At 40.5% G+C, this 22161-nt stretch overlaps 1 protein-coding gene across 4 annotated transcripts; it reads right to left on the reverse strand.

Annotated features, from left to right (window-relative positions):
- Positions 1-5059: 5059 nt before the first annotated feature.
- On the reverse strand, positions 5060-15746 carry LOC131252884 (factor of DNA methylation 1-like). Of its 4 annotated transcripts, XM_058253649.1 has the most exons (9): positions 15463-15739; positions 11417-11446; positions 10419-11324; positions 9776-9957; positions 9248-9337; positions 8837-9118; positions 8461-8673; positions 7098-7330; positions 5060-5464 (listed from the first exon to the last, which is right to left on the reverse strand). In XM_058253649.1, the coding sequence occupies exons 3-8, from the start codon at positions 11317-11319 to the stop codon at positions 7100-7102; spliced, it is 1899 nt and encodes a 632-aa protein (XP_058109632.1). In that variant the 5' UTR covers positions 11320-11324; positions 11417-11446; positions 15463-15739; the 3' UTR covers positions 5060-5464; positions 7098-7099. The 4 variants fall into 4 exon arrangements, with proteins under 4 accessions (XP_058109632.1, XP_058109633.1, XP_058109634.1 ...); XM_058253650.1 differs by lacking the exon at positions 11417-11446; XM_058253651.1 differs by lacking the exon at positions 5060-5464 and adding an exon at positions 5525-5727 and having other exon boundaries at positions 10419-11446; positions 15463-15740.
- Between the last annotated feature and the right edge of the window lie 6415 nt (positions 15747-22161).

A 22161-nucleotide genomic window follows, 5' to 3' on the forward strand; every position in this document is an offset into this window, starting at 1 on the left:
TAACAAGTGGTATGCCATCGTGTGATAATCCTGACCGTTGTTATTTTTATTACCACGTGTATGGAGAACAATAGAAAGTGGACTCGAACTGCATACGTACACTGCCAGTAGGGAGACGGTGCTCTGTCCGCCCGACCTTGATGTACGTGTTTTATCCACACTGTCCAATCATTTTTCAAGCTCATTTTAGGGCATGAACTCAAAAAATGAGGCTGATCCAAATCTAATGTGGACCACACCACAGGAAACAGTAGTGATTGAACGCCCACGATTAAAAATTTCTTGGGGCCCACAAAAGTACTTCTTGGGGACTATAAAAGTTTTGGATGAAGATGATATTTTTTGTTATCCCCTTATTCAAGTATGTGTGACCTTATCAACAGGTTGGATGACAAATAAACTTTACAGTGGGACCTATAAAGTTTTTAACGGTGGGCGTTCAATCACCACTGTTTTCCTGTTTTGTGGTCCACCTGAGATGTAGATCTGACTGATTTGTGTGCTCATCTTTTAAAATAATGATTCAAAATGGACGGACAGATAAAGATAAAATATATGCATCAGGGCGGGGCCCACAGAGCACCGTACTATGCAATCCCCGTACCATCTACGGAGATGGGGCGAGAATCGCCTGTCAAGAAAGATTCGCACTCCACCAAACTCCAGCTACGCTAACAGCCTAACACGCTTCCACTGCTTTTCTTAAAGAGTTATTTAATACTCTGATTGCATACGAAGCTTGATGCGCAGGCACATAGAAATGATATACGTGGCACATGTTCACTCAAATAAAACTGATTAAATTGTGAGATCACTATATTTAAGGGTGCGTCTGTGTCGAGACTGGATAATTTCAAATAACATATTTATAATTACCGCGTCTGTGTCGAGACTGGATAATTTCAAATAACACATTTATAATTACCGTAAAATAAAAGGAATTAGAAACCGAAAAATATAATATTAAGGACAAATTCAAGTACTTATGATTATGTTGTTCTTGAAGTGTTATTCATTTATTTTCAAAATAACTGAGATTGCCGACAGGTTGCAGGAAAATAACCTCTTGGATACGATGAGCTTATGTATGGTTCCGCGTTTAGTAATCACAAATGAACCATTAATGAAATTCTGTAAACACGGCTTTTCTAGCATATGGAAAAAAATAAATAAATAAAATCCAAATAGAAAGAGATAGAAAATTGAAAATTAACTTTGCTGGATTAGACCACTACACTGGTTTGGTTCTTGTGGACCTGACAATCTCATGTTTGTAACAAACCTACTTGCTTGATCAGAGAACACTTGGAGTTTTTTAGTTCAAATGAGAGAATGCATTAATTTGTTTGTAATGATAGAATGAACCAGCCAAGCTCTATTTATATAAATAAGGGTGGTGGACGTTTTGGTCCAAGGTCATAAATGCAAGGTACCGTTTCTAATTGTGGGTGAGAAAACTAGCCATTTTTTGCCAACTTTTGACCATTTCATATGTGAGAAACTATCTACATGCTAGCCATTAAGACATGGTGGCTAGTTGTTTCTGACTGTTGGACTAGCCACATGCAGCAATTTCTACATAGTCTGATTAATTACTACATGAGCAGTTACACTAAACCTTTTAAATGGCTCCACAACTCCTATATAAGGCAAAAATATCTCTCTCAAACCTCTTACCTACATCACTCCGAACCCAGCCACCTAACTCATCTCTCTTAGCTACTGTCACATTGCGACTCGCACCCGCCTCGCGCTGCTTCGCAAGGGAGTAACCCATTTGCGATATGATGCGTACGTCCGAAGTGCCTCATTATAGCCACATTGCCTCATATGGCCACACCCTTGCACTGATTCCTAATCCGTGACTATGCCCAAGCCTATGCTCGTGCATGTGTTTCGGTGCTTTGCATTGGAACACGTAAGTCTCGGTAAGTCTCGGTACTCTTCTGTGTCACCAAGCAAATATTAAAGTACTTAAGAGTTAAGACCTTATTAAGATGATTTTTTCTTCTCTCCTATTAGATATAGAACTATTTACAAAGATGAAAAATTAAATCACAAAAACTTATATATATATATATATATATATATATATATATATATATATATATGGGAAAAGGTACTATGCGCTCGACCTCACGAGTTCGTCCCGTGAGGTCAAGCTGTGTGGGCCCCACCGTGATGCGTTTCGAACATCTACCCCATCAGTCAGATGCACCATTCCATCGTGGGCCTAGGTCTCAAAAATCAAGTCAATCCGTGACTTGTGTGGGCCACACCACATACAGAAGTGGGGAGGGGCCACGCACCATTAAAACATTCATAATCATTTTTTGGGCCCACCGAGATGTGGTTTGCAAACCCAGCTCATCCATTATGTGTGTTCCACTTGGATGAGGTTTCAGACCAAGTTTCAGCAACATTCAAAACTCAAGTGGGCCCTACCAAGTGCTTTTATATGTTTTAACGATGTCTTCACATGATTTTAGATGGTATGGCCCACATGAGTTTCGTATATGGCTGATTTTTGGGATATCCCATAATTTAGAGGGGACCCATCAAATACACGGTGTTGATGGTCGACACGCATCACAGCGGAGCCCACATAGCTCGACCTCACGAGAGCTTATCATGAGGTCGAGCGCATAGTACCTTTTCCCTATATATATATATATATATATATATATATATATATATATATATATATTAAAAAATATTTTTTTAAAAACAAAATCATTTTCCATAACGGTTTGTTAATGCTGTAAATTTTTACTTAATGCGAAATTTAGAAAGCACTTGACATTTAGTGTTGTTTGTTAACACTGAATATAGAAAGCGTTCCATAATTTTTGCTGATTTTTTCGACAACAGATATCTAACTTAATGGTGAACTCAAAATCTCTTTTTAAAAATCCAAAATTATGGAGATTTTCTCCTTTACATAATACACAATCAACTTTTAAGATATAACACTTCTCTAGGCCTACCATGACTTGTGTTAGATCCGCACCATCCATCAACTTTTCTATATTATTCTAAAGTATTATCCCAAAAAATGAGGTACATTCAAAGCTCAAGTTGACCATACCACAGAATGCAATGGGAATGGAACAACTATCGATTAAAACTTTCCTAGGGTCCACCATAAAGTTCATTTGCCATCTAACCTCTTCGTAAGGTCACACAAACCTAGATAAAGGGAAAGCACAAAAATCAGCTTTATCAGACCTTTTATAGCCTTCTGAAGTTTTCAACAATAGGCACCAATTCTCACTATTTCTTCTAGTGTGGCCCACTTGAGCTTTAGATCTGCCTTGTTTTTTATTTTATTCCCTTGAATGATATAGAGAAATGGACGGATTGTGTGTATACTACGGTAGGGCCCTTGACAGGACCGTCCGTCTCCAGCTAAATCCGGTGGGGGTAGTAACCAATCCCCAATCCCCACACGGATTTGAGGGGAGCGGATTAGGTGAGACCTTGAATGCACCGAGGTGGGTGGGACCCCTGACTGTGGGGTCCACTGTGATGTATGTGACTACATCCACACTGTCCATCCATATTGAAAGCTAATTTTAGGGCATGATCTAAAAAATAAAGCATCTCCAAATCACAGATGAACCATAGTACAGGAAACGCGGTGATTGACCATTAAAAATTTCTTGTGAGCCACAAAAGCTTTGGATCAAGATGATATTTGTGTGGTCTCTTCGTCTAGGTGTTTGTGACCTTATCAACAGGTTGGATGACAAATAAACATTTCAGTGGAATCCATGAAGTTTGTAATGGTGAATCTCTGTTAGCATCATTTTCTCCTTCACAGGACTATACATTGATGAATCAAGTGATGTGCCCCACCGTTGGATAACTGAAAAATCTCCCACAAATAGACAGTCAAGAGAAAAATAAAGCAAGCGACGATCTGGAGAAGAGATTGAAGGACAGACGGCTAGGATATTCCCATATAGAAGACTTTTAAAGCATCCACCATAAACAGTGGGGCCCATAAGATCAAGTTACTGGATCAATTGAACCATAGGCCCTGTTCCAACGGACAATTCACATCCTGATGCACCAAGACCCTATAATTTCTCCTACCAAAGTCTCCTAATTCATTAAATTGAGGTTTTGCTAGTACCACAAGCACCTCTATACACAGCCACATGTGTCAACCTGGCACGTGTAGGATATTTGATCCATGTATCAAGTGCAACCCACTGGATAGACGATCTTGAAAAATATTGTACACATTCAACTATCAGATGGGCCACTTGAGAAACGGTTAGGGTATCACTGCAAATGTGCCTGGTTAGCACATCTGACTGCATGTAGAGATGCAAGGGGCAATCATCAAACTCTCTCTCAGAACCTAATCAAAACTAACAGAGAATATGGAAGCAGTAAATAATTCAATGAGCTCTTAATAAATGTCACATTAGCAAACTTCTGCGACCTACTTTTTCAGTAGTTCCTTTGTTTCACATCCATAGGGATAGATTATATATTTGCAAAAGATGCTATAACATGTTTGTAGTGCCCTGCCCCATCTAAACGCAGGCAGGCATGCCAATGTGGCACATATGTATGAGATTTGAGCTGTACATCAGGTGGATCACACTGATTAGGTCTTCCCTCTCATGAGTAAAGCTGTTCTGCTCCTCAGGTGGGCCACAATCTACAAAACAAATGGAGTCCATTGTCGTCCCCGTGAGGAGTGAAATTGCCTGATTGTGACCCACCTGATGGGAAGCTTAGATTACTCACATGGATATGCCATATTGGCACATACATTTGTAATACAGGGGCATTTTCACACCAGGCTCGAGTGGGGTGACCTGTGGGATGTAGGGGCACACTCTGGGTGAGCGGTTCATGTGAGGCGGGAACCCATGTGATGTGGGGCCCACAAGAGGGGTTTGGCTGAAGACCTGACCCACTAGATGTACGGCCTGGGCTATGAGATAGAGGGATTGATTCGCCATACTTATCAATTCGAGCTTTTAGAGCAAGTGGTTAATTGTCTTGCATCTATACGCTTGTGGACTTAGCAAACATCATGTATGGTATCAATAAACAAAATGCAATTGTGAGGGAGGTGTTCAGTTCCACAATGCTGTCATCAAACTGTTTCTCACTTTGTTTTGTAAAATCTGTTGTTTTTCTTGTTCTTTTCTTTTTCTTTCTTTATTTATTTCGTCTTTTTTTTTTGAAGGATAATCTGTTGTTTATCTTTTGTTTTGATAGTGAAACCATGATCTATGTAACTGAGACGCATATCATATTTACAACTGCAAGCAAGCATCACAGTATTTGAATTGAAACGACACCATGTATATACCCAGTTACCAACCTCACCCAAGTCTTTTGAGATGGGTTCCACCATAACAGTGGCCTTTTGGCTAGCCAAGACCGTCATCTATGTAGACTTTAGTCTTTACTATTGCCCACAGACATATTTCTTTACCTGCATTACCCACACAGTCACAATCCACATTAGACAAAATGCAGTTAAAAGTGAAAATAATGGGAAGAAATTCTACCTGATGTTGGGAGTAGAAATGAAAAAGACCAATATCAAAGAGAGGATAAAAAACAGGCTACTGGGACGAATTAGACCTAATGGTTGCAACAAATCATAGTATACAGAGCCTAAGAAGATGTACAGTTTGCTGATTCATGGAAGGTTACTGAGTTGTTCTGGTGGCCCACGCTTTGTATGGGAAACTCCTCAAAAATCTCCCGGATTGGAAGAACCCAACCCTTTGGTCAATGACCGACCATGAGCACTTAAAGGTGGGCAAAAAGAAGAAGAAGAAAACACAGTAATGGTGCACACTCGAAGAACAACAGACCAAAGATTGAAGGGTTAGGAATCTTTCAATCTGGGACATTTCATCAGATCAACAAAATCAATCACCAAACTGTTGGTCCCGCATGCATGTAATCCGCATTTCTGAGTCTCAGTACACCAATCCTGTTTTTCTCGTATATTTAAGTGGATTAGCTGCTGTACTGCACACCAGCGACCTTGCTGGTGTATGTACGTGGAGCATTCAGAAGAGCCCGGCAGTCCTCAAGCCCGTAATTGTATGAATGATGGAAAGAAGATCAAAGTTTTGTGGGCCCCATCATGATGTATTTATTATATCTACACCGTCCATCTATTTTGCAAGGTCATTTTAGGGCATGTGCTAAAAAATTATTCATATCCAAAGCTCAAGGGGACCACATCACAAATAGCAGTATGGACAATGATTCCCACAGTTAAAACATTCGTAGGGCCCACCATAATGTTTTTTCTCCATCCAATCTGTTCATAAGGTCACACAAACATGGATGAAGAGGAAAAACAAATATCAGATTGATCCAAAACTTCTGTGACCCCCCAAAAAGGTTTCAATGGTAGACGTTCAATCTCCCACTGCTTTTTGGAGTGTGGTTCACTTGATCTTTGGATGTATCTTATTTTTTAGTTAAACCCTTAGAATGATCTCGCAAAATGGATGGACGGTTTGCATATAACACCTACCTCATGATGGGGCCCATGGAACTTGGTGACGTCAACACACCAGCAAGGTAGCTGGTGTGCAGTACACCAGCCAATCCGCTTCTGGAAGATGTATAAGACGCACACATACAACAAATGTGCGATCTCCCGTGAACCAAACCATAAAGGTCCTTATGTGTGAGTGAAGGGGTGGTTGGCTCAGGTGGGCCCCACCATGATGTGTTTATGAAAGGGGTAAATGCTACGGTACATGTTATTCTCTATTTAAAACACTGGCTTGGACCTATTGAGTTTAATGGCTTGTAGCAGGCTTAGTCCTGAGTCATGTACATTGGGCCCATGCCCGAGCTTCGCAAGGCCCGGACTGTTCACAGCCCTAAGCTATAAATTGTAATGCAGAACCTTTGACCACCATCACTTCCAAGCATTTTCAGAGGTTCTTGAGAGCAATATCATGCTACGATGTGTGTTTGGGCCGAAAGTCCATGCCAAGTTTGTCACCCATCAAAGTTTAGGTATTTTGGCCAAAACAAAGATTCCACGATTTACCAAAAATTATTTATTATTAATTCAAGGTTGGAATACTGACCTTCACTTTGTCTTGCGCTTATGGATCTTCCATTGCTTCAATACATATTGCACAACCTCCTTTAGTGTAGCCTTTCTTCCTTCTTTGAAACTCCAGAGCTCTGGTACTACATACCTACCGCTAGGGTTGTACTCGTTTATCTCAAGCAAGGCTGTGGTTACGGCCTCGCACACCTCATCACCCCATTCATTCTTTAGCCCCGATAACTTTTCGTCATCCTCTTTTATTATTTCCTGCACCGACCCTCTACATTCTTTATATGCAAACCACAATAATCACCATAGCCTCATCGCAACTTAGGATTGGCTAGACCATAAATAGTAAATAAAAAACAAATGTCTACTCAAAATGAATGAGCCGAGTTAATTGCACAGAACGAACAAGAAAGTAAATGGTATACAAGAACAATATGGACCTCTCCTAAACACTAGCAGGACCTAAACATGCCAGACGATATGTTTAGTCAAAGAAGGAAAAACAACCAATGTCATGAAAGAAAGCTGTTTTAGTTTTCCAGGTGAAAAAATAGTTTAAATTTTTTACAAATTGACTCAAAACTCAACCAAATCAACTAAGTCAATTGGATGTCGAGTCAACGTGCCAATGAATCTCATTTCCTTCAAGTTTTTCAAGTTTTTCCAAGTTTTCTTGAGAATTTGAGTGGATCAGGTTTTTTATGGTTCAGATTTTATTTTTATTTTTCCTGAAATGATTATGGTTCAGATTTGTTATGCTAGAGTTTCTCAGAGTTCAGTGTTCTTTAAAGAATTTTCCTCTTATCTTTTACATTTTTAATACTTAAAATAGCATTAAAGATTGAGTTTTTATGGGTTCTCCACCTAGTCATCAAGCCAACCTGACTAAACAAAAAATTAAAAAATTAAAAAATAATAATAATAAATATAAAAAAAGCCAACCCGACTAAAGGACTTTCAAGTTGATTCGAGTTTTCAGGTCTTCAAACCATGAATGGAACTCATGTAGGTGAATAATGGTTGACACTAGCACATATATGTATTCGAATGTTAGTATGCGCGGGTGTCACTAAGATGTGTTCATGCACACACGCATCCATTCCTACATTTTTCTTTTTCTTTCTTTCATTTTATTTCCTTTTTCCTCTCTTTTCGATTTTATTTTTTTTTGTGTGTGTGTGTGGGGGGGGGGGAATTGAACCCTGGATTACTCACACATGCTACCCTGTCTCTACCAGCTCATCAAATGAGCAGGATATGCATCCATACCTAAATGCAGCAGTAATATAAACAAATGTTGAATACATGATATCCCATGTGTAGATACACAAATAAAGGATAATGCAAGACAAGCAGTTATACCAATGCTGGATATATGACATACATACCTCAACTTTCTCTCCAACAATGATGTTTTTGAAAGGATGCCATTCTGGGTTTTTTAAATGATCTTCCCACAAGGAGCATAACTCCATTGATTTGACTCCTGCTTCTTCTACTGGAAATTTTTTCTTGCAAGCTGCAAAAAAAGGTTTTCCATCTAGTTCTCCCATTCTCTTAATGCCAATTAATGTACGGCCACTCAACATGTCACTCAAACCCTATAAATCAACAGAAAGTAGGTTCTTGTCAGTGAATTTTGAGTTCATTGATTTGTGAAAGAAGACAATGTTTAAAATATATGCAAATCCATGTTATCTCGCGACAAGGATTATAGCCAACTCTTAATTAGGTAAAATTTCAAGAAAGATAAATCAATCATACAGTAATTAACTCTTTACGAGCTTCTTGTAGCTCATCATTGCTCCTGCGCTCTTTGACTATAAGTGCTTGATTCAACTGTTCCAAGCCTTCCATTTCTTCTTCTTTCTCTTTAAGTTCTTCGCTCATTTCTTCCACCTTCTTCTGATTTGAATCATCATCTCCCATATGCCTCATCACTTGTAACTTCCCTTTCATTTGCTCGATTTCCAATTCCAATGCTTGTTTGGCATCCAGTTGCTTTTCTAAGTAAAGTATTTTGCTAAGAGCAGCCTCTTTTTCCCTCTTGAGTATTTATTTTCACAACCAAAAGAAATGGTATGAGTTGCCAAATTGGTAAAGAAATATTCAACATATTCATTTATCTTCAAGGACAACAACCTTTGGTCAAAGGTCTAAAATTGGAAAACGGACCTTTTGATCTTCCACGAGCCTTAAAACATTCTTGTCAGCTCTTTTCTGCTCCAAAGTTGCCATTTGAAGAGAACTATTATTCATATCATTCTGAAATAACAAAAAAGGTGTCAATCATCTTTACAAACCATTACCACCAGCTTTCACAATCATCACCAAGCATCATTACAAAAAACTGTGGTTGTTGCTGCCGCTACTATCATAATGTAACATATTCTCTTTCAAAACTACAGTTGTTTTAGTTGATAAAAATATAGACACAACATAAATGAGAAAAATGAATGACAGAACAAAATGGTGTATCCAGTAACAAGTGAGTTATATTCCTGATTGTTGTGCTGATATATGCTTGCGGTTGTTACAATTAGAGAAGAAATGCTTCATGACAGTCTTTCACCTCAACCAAAACCTACTAGAGAACTTCCACTAATATGTTGAGTAATTAGTGATATATTGCAAGCATCCATGTTATTTTATTCAATGCAAATCTTAAACACATTAAAAATTTTGACATGAAAGCATCACTACCTTTTTCTTCTCATTTTCAAGTTTCCTTCTTTCAATATCATTCTGTGAATTGCGCTTATCCAATTCTCTGCGTCGCTTCTCAAGTTTTTTCCTCTTACTTTCCAACTCAAGCTTGAGCATTTCAGTCTCCTCCAAAATCCTACGAGAATGCATGTGTGCAGCTTCCTGCATCTTTCTCATTTCTGAAAGTAAAATGAGTATAAAATAAACATCTGCAGAAGGAAGCATTTGGTTAAATAAAGTGTAAACTATTTTGAACATGTAAGGCATGTAAAGATAGACAGTGCCAATCCAAATCAGATAAGATACACCTGTAGGCCCCATCCATTTGCTTCAAGTGGGAGACGAAGCAAAAGAGATTTGGAACCAACTCTCTTTCAAGCATCTCGACTGTTGCCACACACTTCCTGGAGAGACCAAACAGCCATATTCTTTGCATTTAAATACTCTTGGGACAAAACAAAATCTTAACAGGTCGGGATTCCGCCCCCATATAAATGAGACCTTAATTTACTGTCAAGATAGTAATGCTTATTCACTGCTTTATTGAAAGAGGTGGAACAAACTTATTATCACCTAAATAAGAAACACTTCCAAGACAAGATAAGCATGTAAAATGGATAGGAACCATTAGACTAAATACCTTCATTGTAGGTTTGATGTAACTTATCTCTCTCTTCTATCATCCTGTTTAGAGATAAACTGGTCTCACTATACTTGCATTCCAGTTCTTTGAGGTGCCTATTCTTTACATCAATTTGGTTGGCTAGATTTTCCACAAGTTTCACGTTTTTACGCGCTTCAGCTTTCTGGATATCAGAGACCGTTTTCAAATCTCCACTTTTACGTAAATGATCCCCTATAGGACACCCTGATTTGTAATCATCAGCGCGTGCAACCCACCCATAGATGTCTGATCTACGGTGCTTCCGGTCATTCCAGTCCTTTTTACCATAATGATCAGCTTCAAAACAAATCTCAAACGCCATCGCATCCTTAAACCCACTCCAGTCCTTTTTGAAGTCCACTATAGCATTACCCGTATGACCTCGGATGTTCCATAATGGATGAACCTTCACGGGATGGAATTTCGACAACTGACTTTTAACCATATTTGCGCTTTCCCCAACGTACTGCTTACCGTTCCACTCTGTTGGAAGGTTGACAACTATTCCCATCCAAGGCCAAACAAATTGGTCATCATTATCCAGCTTGGACCGCTTGGCAGGAGGTTCTGGTGCAACATTAGGTATTTGTGGACCAGCTGCATCAGCAAGGTCCTTCCTCAAGTATTCCGACAAGGCTAGGTGGCTTGCCTTCTCTTTCGCCTTCCTGTTGGATGCCCCCACCCCTGTGGCATGTTGAAGGAGGTCCTTGTAATGGAAATCTTGTTTCCTTTTCCCCATGCAGAAAGGGCATCTAAAAAAGACATCTGAATATTTTACTTTAGGCTTCCCTGTCTTCAATTGGTCATATAATTTGATTTTGTAGCCGTCTATCTCAGAGTCACTTATTTCTGAATCCTCCCCTGAACTGTGATCCATGGAATCTGTGAAGAGAAGAACATGATGAAATCAAATAATTGAAAATGCGTAAAAGGAACAACAAAATCATTGACTAAAGTTTTGAAAGCTTCCCCACTATGTAGACTCGCAAGAACTTTGAAATACCCTGCAAAACAGGACAACAGAAAGCCATATGAACAGAAAGTCAAGTACCTAAGGCCAAACATGAAAATTAGTAAATTTGATACGAGGTCAATTGAAAAACGAAAGGAGTGAGTTGATAAAGTTGAGCTATAACAACTCAGGATACTTCAGAAGATTAAATTTTCCACCGAGAAATATCACTTGGAGTTTGAGACTCATGAGAAGACTAAACAGTCCTGCTACTCTACAACTGAATCATTTATCTACAGAAATTCCATCCGCTTTAGCATCTTTTTGTGAACAATTTTCAATTTTCATTCCCCATCATCTCCATATGAGGTTTTATGAGCTTAATTATAAGCTCAAAGGGAATAAGATGAGCAATAGAGCAGTACAATCAGATGGACAAAACACTACTACCATCAGATTTCACCATACTATGCTAGTATCGACTTCTAACTAGCATGTGCACCATTGTTGGAAAAGGATAAAATAACAAATTGAAATGCATGATGTAGAACAAGTTTGATATGAAATACATAGCGAGGCTTAACTTGTCTAATTCTTCAAAGAACTAGATATTGTCATGGCCAGCCGCTTAGTTGCGATAGCTTTGCCCATGGAGCTATATGGTGTGACTGTTGTATGCATGGTAAGTCTCTACCATGCGGCATTGTCCCTATGATGCAGCCTGAATTGGGCCAAAGATTCATGGGCTAGGCCCAAGCCCCAAAGATGGCCCATCGAAGAAGAGGCCCAAGCCTCCTAATTAGGCAGCTAGTTGTGCAAAATCAATCAGCCAAAACTTCAAAAATTCATTCTTATCCCTTAAGTACCTTTTTATTACTTCTCCATTGTTGTAATATGTCAATAGTTGTCAATGACATTATGAACCTACCTACTTTGTGGGTCTAAGGAGCCTATTTAAGGGCCTTTCATGAGTAGTCTTAAGACACCTTTGATTGGAATAAAATTTCTGAATTGTTCTCTTTCTACTTTATTTGTGGTTCTTGTGATTAGATTGAAGGTGCCTCCATTTGGGTGGATCCTTCCCATCAGCCGGTTAAGCCACCCTGCACATGTGTGGACACAAATTGCCTACAACCCTAAGCTCTGTGGAGCCACCCTGACATATGCATTATATCCACTCCATCCATCCTTTTTTCCAGCTCATTTTGGGGCATGAGCCCAAACATGAGGCATAGCCAAAGCTCAAGGGGACCATACCATGGGAAACAGTGGGAATAAAGACACCCACCCTAGGGCCCATCGTAATGTTTATATGCCATCCAACCCATTCATAAGGTGACTCCAACCTGGATGACAGAAAAACACTAATATCAACTTGATCCAAAATTTTTGTGGCCCCCAAGAAGTTGTTAATAATGGGCATTCAATCCCCACTATCCTTTGTGGTGTGGTTCGCTTGAGCATTGAATTTGCCTCATGTTTGGGCTCGGGCTCTAAAATGAGCCGCAAAACAGATGGACAAGGTGGATACAACACATACATCATGGTGGAACCCACAGAGCTTAAGGTTGCAAGGGCTTAGGGTTGCAGTAGGTGTGTGCATGTGTGATTGGATCTAGGAAAACAAGTTGTATTTTACTGTCTGGTATTAGCTTGTATTGCCTATGCTTGTTATGCTTATCCTAATGGAGATTTGACCAATTGCTTTAATCCACCAATATATGGGCCTTTTAGGTGAATCATGGTGAGTTGGCAATCAATCATGTTCCTATGTGGACTAAGCTTCTCAACAAATGATCTATGGCCATTACAGGTTTAACCTTGTATTAGGAACTGGAATTATTGATAAACATGGATGGCCAAACTTGTGTTAAAGTTATTTTAATTAAACAATTGATTTTGAAATCAGCATATGCATTATTTTGTAAAATCAACGGTTTACGATTGTTTTTGGATGATCAATCATGGTCGTGGACTAGGTTAGGCTCTAGGATAGTGGGCATAAAGCGGTACGTAGAAGGATATGAGTATGACAGCATGAAACAAGGTGATCATGTACATCCATGTGGCATTAATGAGAGGCATCCAAATTTGGACGGATTTGACTTGGTTAAAGTCTTTTCATGGTTGGACAAGTACTATTATGGGTGTTGCTTGCGGTTTAATTAACCAACGAGGATAACCTTAGAGAGATTCCTCTATGACAAGAAAAGCTAGATGGGATAGGTTACAGCTTATAAATATAGCCTAGGAAGCCTCCACAAAGCTCTATGCCCCAAAAAGCTCCATTGGCACATAGAGTAAGAATTCTTAATGAGAATGTTGCAGCCTTGTACGCGAGAAGAAGCAAAAGTGTCACTAATCATCTTCTACTTTTGTTAACTCATGCATTTCTAAGGCTATAAGTAAATCCAAAATGATTTTGTTTTGTTTTGTGCATGGACCATTGGTAGAACTAGCCAACAATTTGGATCAGTGAAAGATGGGCCCCATGTGCAAAGCTCACTGCTCAAACAAAAGCTCAATCGAACTTTTGTATACTTTCCTCAAAATCAATATAATAAATAGCCTCGAAATCCTCTATTCTATCCAAAAGAGAAAAAAGAGGAAGAAAAATAAATAAAAGAACATGACCTCTCTCTCTCTCTCTCTCTCTCTCTCTCTCTAAAGTGGGGCGTGGGGCCCACATGATGGACAATCCACATCAAAGGTAGGCCCCACATTATGGATGACCCACATCAAGGTGAGCCCACATAATGGATTGTCCCCATCAAATATAGGCCCCTAATGATGAATGGCCCCCATCCAAAGCAGGCCACGCATGATAGGTGACCAAAATTGAAGGTAGGGCCCACACGACGGACGATCCATATCAAAGGCGGGCTCCAAATGAGGGGTAGTGGATATTGAAGGTGGCCCCACATAACACTAACATTGAAGGTGGGCCCCACATAATGGACGGTCCACTTCAAAGGTGGGCTCCACATCATGGGCGGTGGATGTTAAAAGTGTGCCTCACATGTTGGATGGTCCACATCGAAGGTAGGCTCCACATGATGGGCGGTGGATATTAGAGGTAGGCCCCACATGATAGATTACCCATATCAAGGTGGGCCCCACGTAGGGATAGTTCGCATTGAAGGTCGGCCCTTAACGATGAATGACCGATGTCCAACGCAGGCCCCACTTGAGGGGCGACCCACTTCAAAGTTGGGCCTTGCGTGATGGACGGTCCACATCGAAGGTGGGCTCCACATGATGGGCGGTGGATATTAAAGGTAGGCCCCATGTGAAAGATGAGCCATATCAAGGTGGACCCCACTAAATGACAATTCACATCGAAGGTCCGCCCTTAGTGATGAATGAACCACGTCCAACGCTGGCCCCGCTTGATGGACGGGACGGCCCACTTTGAAGCTAGACCTTGCATGATGGACGGTCCACATTAAAGGTAGGCTGCATGATGGACGGCCCACATCCAAGGTGGGCCCTGCGTGATGGATAGCCCACATCCAAGGTGGATGGCCGACATTGAACGTAGGCCCCACACGATGGACGGTTCACATCAAAGACTAGGCAAAGGTGGGCCCAACATAATAAACAGTCCACATCAAAGGTTGGGCCCACATGATGGAAGGTGGATGTAAGGGGTGGACCGAACAAACTTAAGGGACAGGTACTCTTTCAACCACCATAAGTAGATTATGTAAAGTAACTTACAATCCAAACACCCCATTTCAAAAGTCAAATTTTCAAACGCCCATTTTGATATGTATTTAAAGACTGCCACTCAAACAATCTTTTACCAACATAAATGGGGAACTGATATCCACACCCACTCTGGTTGTTTATAAACACACCCTTTCCTTTCTACTTTTGGCAATACTGAGTACGAGTTTGTACTACTGAATTACCAAAAGTTGAAATAATGGGTGTATCTATCAATAAATAATCATATGAATAGATTCTGAAATGAATTATCTAAATAGTGCAACGACATGAGTGGATACGAGGTGAAAATGCGAAAATGATGTGAAAATGCAAGGGAAATCGCAAGATTTTACAAACCTGAGATCTCACGCTTGAGATTTGGAGTTTCTTCCAATCGGATAACGCGATTTAAGGATATTGATATCTAGATCCTCGTCGAAGAATATGAACGGACGCTATCGTTTTGGAGAGAGAGAGAGAGATGGAAGAAATTAGGGTTTTGCGATGGTTTTGCAAGGAGGGCTGGAAATGGCAAAAAACTAGGGTTTTACGAGGGTTTGCCAGAAAAGAGTGGATGAGTGGAAGTGGAAGCAATTACTAAAAATGGTGTCGTTTCGCAGAAGAGGCATAAACGGAAAAGGTTTTTGGCGCGTCTTTCTTTTACGAGAGACGCCAGGAAGGAAGGATAAGAAAAGTCTTGGTCTTCAAGCGCCAGGCATAAAACGCACCACACGTACCAACGACAGACACGTGCAACGTATCGCAGACGTTCGTGTTGTAGTGGCCACAGTAAATAACCCCTGGATCTAAAATTCAGCTGACTGATTTATTAATTATGCTATGGTCGTATAAAAAAGTGGACGGTTTGAAATTGATGGCCAGCCGTCTTTATTTAAGCGCGCTTGTTTTGCACACCTGATAAATGGGCCAGGCTGATATAAGTGATACATGGTGCAGATCTATCGTATAAATTCCTAGTGGGCCACACCAGATGATCCTCGTGGGCCTGTAATTCCTGAGGCTTTGGGCAGTCTCTTCAGCTCGGAAACGGATTGGTATTCACCCCTGCCACCGGCCAATGCCTGGTCGTCGGTGCTCTGTGGGCCCCACCATGATGTATGTACTTCATCCATGCTGTACATCTATTTTTATATATAATTTTAGTTTATGAAGCCAAAAATAAGCTATATACAAATATCAAATGGACCACATTAAAGGAAACTGTGTTGAATGAATGTGGACCATTAAAAAAATTTTGGGGCCCATAAAAGTTTTGGATCAAGATGATCTTTGTTTTTTACCTTCATCTAGGTCTGTATGACCTAATAAATAGATTGGATGTCAAATGAACAGTACATTGGGCCTTAGGAGGATTTTAATGGTGGATATCCAATAACTATTATTTTATTGTGGTGTGGTCCACCTGAGATAAATATCCCTCTAATTTTTTGTATTTAAATCTAAAATTATCTTTAAAAATTTATGAACGGTATGGATTAAATAAATACATCATGGCGGGGCCCATAGATCACCGACCATAAGCCACCGGGCTAGTGGCAGGGGGAGTAGCCAATCCGTTTCCGTTCAGCTTCTTTTGGGAGATGTTACAGTAGAGCGGGGATAACCGGCTTATGGTAGAACTGCTTCGAATGCAGATTGCCTGCGATCGCGGACCAGAGGAAGCGGTTCGGAAGAGAATGGGGTCCACCATGATGTTTGTGTGAAATCCACACTGTCTATCCGTTTTTTCAGGTCATATGATGAGATGATCAAAAAATGAAGGCAGATCCAAGATTCAAGTGGGTCACGCGACAGGAAACAGTGGGGATTGAATGCTCACGGTTGAAACATGCGTGGGGCCAGATAAATTTTGAATCAGGATAATATTTTTGTGCTTTCAGTTCATCGCGATGGGAGTGACCATATGAACGGTTTGGATAGCAGATAAACATCACAGGCCGGCCGAGAAGGTTTCAACGGGAGGCATTTCGCTCCCCACCTTTCACTGTTATGTGGCCCACTTTAGTTTGGCTCTACCTCACTTTTGGGCTCGTGCCCTATCATGAGCTGGCAAAACGGACGGACGATTGTATTTCTCGCAAACATCACGGTGGGCCCCACCTAAGCATCCGACGGTAAAATAAAAATAAAAAAAGTCAAATCTTCCGAAAAACTTTCCACGGAGCGCGACTTCGCTGCGAGCCGGCGATGTGGGTGGTGTCGCGGGACCCTGGATGTAGGGCCCACCTCGATGTGTGCATTTTATATCCATGCCGTCCATCTGTTTTTCTAGCTTGATTTAGGGCATAATCCCAAAAATAAAATAAATAAAAATTTCAGGTGGACCACACCACAGGAAATAGCGGTCATTGAAACATTAAAAAAAAAAAAAAAAAAACACAAAAACAAATATCCGTTTGCTAAGGAACTTTTGTGGGCCCAAAAAGTTTTTAATTGTCAATAATCATTGTTTGGTGTAGTGTGGTCCATCTGAAATTTATATACACTTAGTTTTTGGGACCATTGAATTATATAAGCTGGCAAACAGATGGACGACAGGTATATACCATGCATACATCGAGGTGGGCCCTGGTTGCAGCCAAGTCACGCTACTTCTCACGGTCCAGGTCACAGGCAATCCGCGTTCAGCGACCTCTCCATAGGACACGTGGCAGGGTGGGGTATCGATCGGGCCCACACATATCCGGCACTAGAACGGATGGTTTTGGTTTTCAGAACAAAAACTGTTAGACAATGCTAGAGAGCCGACTAGGTGCGCCCCAGCCTCACCCAAGATGGCGCGGCCTTTACTGTGTGGCCCACCTTTATGTATTTTTTTAAAAAACATCATGCCGTCTATCTATTTTTTCAGCATATTTTAGGGCATGAGCCCAAAAAAAGAAGCAGATCCATATCTCAAGTAGAGCATACCATACGAAAGAGTAGTGATTGACCATTAAAAAGTTCATTTGGACCACAAAAGCTCTGGATCAAGCTTGTTTCGCTTCATCCAAGTTTGTGTGACGTTATCCACAGGTTGGATGGAAAATAAACATTACCAAAACATTACGTTGAGCACTAGGAAGCTTTTAATGGTAAATGTTCAATCACCACTGTTTCCAATAGCATGGTACACTTGAGATTTGGATGTGATCTATTTTTGGGCTCATGCCTTAAAATGATCTACAAAAATAGATGGACGGTGTAGATGTAGAAAACATACATTAATATGGGCCCACGCACTAAATCCGCTCCATTTTTTAAAGTGCTTTTGTCTTCCGCGGCCACTCTAATGGTCCCACGTGGCTCTCGGTGTGCGAGGTACTGCTAGCGCTGTAACCCACCAAAATTACGTGGGCCCATGGACGCGGATTGCGTCCTACCCCCGCCAGTCTCTGGCCCGAACGCGCAGTTCTGTGGGCGGGTCCACCGTGATGTATCTGTAAATCCAAGCCGTCAATCCCTTTTCTCATATCATTTTAAGGCATAAAAAGAAAATTGAGACAGATCAAACGTTCAAGTGGACCACACCAAATAATAAGCTTGGTTGATGGATTGAAAGGGATGGGAAGGTTTAATCCCGGGATTGGCCGGGCATGCCAAACAGACTGGATATAGCAATCCCATGGATCTTAGACAATCCACTGACAACACCATCATTACCTTGAAATACATGCCATCCACCCTAATCCCATGCGATCCCTTCCAACCCAACCGGCCAAACGGCTACTTTAGTGACGTCACCAAGTTTTGTGGGCCCCACCATGATGTATGTTTTGTATCCACACCGCTTCATCCATTTGGAGAGATCGTATTAGGGCAAGATACAAAGAATGGGTTATATCCAAAGCTCAAGTGGGCCCACCACATAAAACAGGATGAGAGTGACGCCCACCATTAAAAACTTCTAAAGGCCACAAAAGTTTTCGATCAAGTGATATTTGTATTTTCCTTCTTTCATGTCTATGTTACATTTGAACCAGTTAGATCTCAAATAAACATCATGGTGGACCTTACGAGGATTTCAATGATGGATATTCATCTCACTATTCACCGTGGTGGGTCTACTTGACCTTTAGATCCGACTCATTCTTTCGATCATAGCCTAAAATGATATCTCCTAATGGATTAAGGGTGTGGATACAACACATACAATACATTATGGTGGGGTTCACATAACTTGATCACTTCAGGAGCGAGTCTCGCAACTCAACCTTCCAGTAGCTAATCCGGACGCGGGTTAGATACAATGTCAGTTGCGAATTTGCTACTGAAGTGATGTCACCAAGCTTTGTGGGGCCTACCATGATGTATGTGTTGTATCTATACCGTCCATCCATTTGGGAAGATCATTTTATGTCATGAGTGAGAGAAAGAGGCGGATCTAAAGCTCAAGTGGAACTGCCACAGAAAACAGTGGGGCAATGACACCCACCGTTGAAATATTCCTAGGGCCCACCATAAAGTATGTGTTATATCTACACTGTACATTCATTTGAAGAGATCATTTTAAGGCATGAGCCAAAGAATGAGGCAGATCCACAGCCCAAGTGGACCCACCATAGAAAACAGTGGAGACAGAGATCCACCGTTCAAAACTTCTCAGAGCCACCGAAGTTTTCGATCAAGATGATATTTGTGTTTTCCCTCCGTAGATTGGATCCCAAAAGATGATATTTGTGTTTTCTCTTCATCTATCTCTATGTTAACTTATAAACGGATCGAATCTGAAAAATACATCATGGTGGGCCTTAGGAATATTTCATCCGTGGGTGTCACTACCCCACTGTTTTCTGTGGTGGGTCCACTTGAGCTTTAGGCTAATGACATAAAATGATCTTTCCAAATGTATAGACGGTATGGATACAACACATACATAATGACAGGGCCCACATAGCTTGCTGACGTCACTTGTCAGTATCTAATTGGCGTCCCGGCCATCCATGTTAGGCCCTACAAATCGTTGGAACTGATCTGCACATCACCCCGACTCCTGTGCGGTGGATGGACGGCTCCACCATATTCCTTGGGCGCGGATTAGGTGAATACAGGTTAAGCATTACGGTGGATCCGAGGAACTTTTTAGAGAAATTGACCACCATAAACGCCACCTTTTACCCGGCGTCTTTTCAACACGCTCCCAAACTTTACTTTCCCAAAGTAACCATTCTGTACGGACACATTGTTTGTAGACCAGAAATTGTGGGTTTTCAATGGCCACTGTTTCTTGTTGTACGGTCCACCTTAGATTTGTATTTGCCTTGTTTCTGGGAACTAGATGAAGGGAAAACACAAAGTACGAGCCGGATACAAAACTGCCGTGGCCCCCAAGAAGTTTCTTTCCTGTGGGGGTGTTCCACTTGAGCGTTGGATTTGCATCGTTTTGTGGCACATGCCATAAAATGATCCGGAAAATGGATGTACCGTGTAGATGTAACACACATCATTGCCTCATCAACAAGGCGTTATGTATTTGAGCAGAAAATCTGTCAATGGTTTGTTTAATTCATTTTACAAAAAACGGGACATAAATAAAAATAGGTTACTTTTATGGCCCGTTTGGATACCACCAAATAAGTTACTTTCTTACTTAGTAGTAGATAAGTAACTTATTTGAAATAAGTTTGATTTACAATTAATTAAAAGTAGCTTTTTTATTTAAACTTACTTAATCACTTCAATTTAAAAAGTATCAATTACGATAAGCTACTTAAAGCATAAGTAACTTAACTTAGGAACTACATGCCCCAATGAAAAGGTTAATTTAACAGTGGAGATTGAATGCCTGGGGTGACAGAAGTTTGTATCAGGATGATATTTATTCCTACAGACGGATTGAATGGCATATACACATATGGTCAGCGCCAGGAAGGTTTCAACGGTGGCGGACATTTCCGTTCCCACCGTTTAATTTGTGGTGGCCCACCTGAGTTTTGGATCTGCCTGATTTTTAGAATCCTATCCTACTGTGATCTTCGAAAACAGATGGACAGAGTGATGGATTTGTCTCGGACATCTCTGTAGGCCCCACACAGCCCCGGGCATATGCAATCTGCCCTCCCAGCATATGCCTTGTGCACCATTTATCTTCAATCATCCCACATATGCAATTTATGGAAGAGAGCCCGTTCATCTCCCATCTAAGCTGACATGAACTTTGATCTAAACCATTCAATCAATGACTCGAGAAATGGATGATCAATATCAATTGTAATAGATAAAACCTGATAATTGATTGGAACCATCCATCATGTTTTGGTCGGCATTCAATTGCTTTGCATGCCCTTGGGTCTGGTAACACGTAGTGCCTATTAAGATGCGGCATGGCATGCATACATGTTGATTTGAGGGCCCATTGTGTCTAAAGCATGTTATGAAAATCACTATGCTCCTAAATTATCAAGTAGCCATCAAATGGAAAATTGAACTTTTTTCTTTCCTGAATGGCTTGGACATATGAAATAACACGGCCAACACAAACTGAAAAAATGTGGAAAGATTAAATGGATGTGATCATTTGATCATGTGAATTTTAGATATTCAATCCACAACCGGGCCCATGTTCGATAAAATAGTCGTGGGCCATTGTTTCACTCTACACAGCTAAAGTTGGCTGCCTCAACAATCTTTAAGATTGGAAGATGCTAAATTTTCAATCAATGTTCTACAAATATTTGAAAAAAAAAAAAGAAGAAGAAATTAGTTACGCTAATCAACGGGTCGAAATATTTCTAAACTGGATTTTCTTTTTTCCCATATATTCTACGGCCCAAAACTCTCTCAAAAATAAATAAATAAATAATCAGAACATCTGCGTAATGGGCTGCGAATAGACGGTTACAGCAAGATACTGCAAAAACCAAAATGAAAAAGGAAGAAGAGCAAAGTCTCCTCAACAACAAGGATCTTTCATTTATTTTTCTAGATTACCTTTTATATTATTATATAATGTATTTTTTATAAATAAAAGATGTATGAATTTATTAATAGTGTTTAACATATTGATATTTTCTAAAATTATTCACACACCTTGAAATTTCTCACATGTGCAGCTCA

The sequence above is a fragment of the Magnolia sinica genome, chromosome 8 (genome assembly GCF_029962835.1).
Source record: "Magnolia sinica isolate HGM2019 chromosome 8, MsV1, whole genome shotgun sequence".
Lineage (NCBI taxonomy): Eukaryota > Viridiplantae > Streptophyta > Magnoliopsida > Magnoliales > Magnoliaceae > Magnolia > Magnolia sinica.

What these genes read in the sequence shown, in the direction of transcription:
- LOC131252884 (XM_058253650.1), bottom strand. Translation starts at nt 11,319, where the DNA reads ATGGATCACAGTTCAGGGGAGGATTCAGAAATAAGTGACTCTGAGATA. An exon ending in TTGAAAATGAGAAGAAAAAG is followed by an intron (nt 9,338 to 9,775) that starts GTAGTGATGCTT and finishes TTGTTATTTCAG; the next exon opens with AATGATATGAATAATAGTTC. An exon ending in CTCGTAAAGAGTTAATTACT is followed by an intron (nt 8,674 to 8,836) that starts GTATGATTGATT and finishes GTTGATTTATAG; the next exon opens with GGTTTGAGTGACATGTTGAG.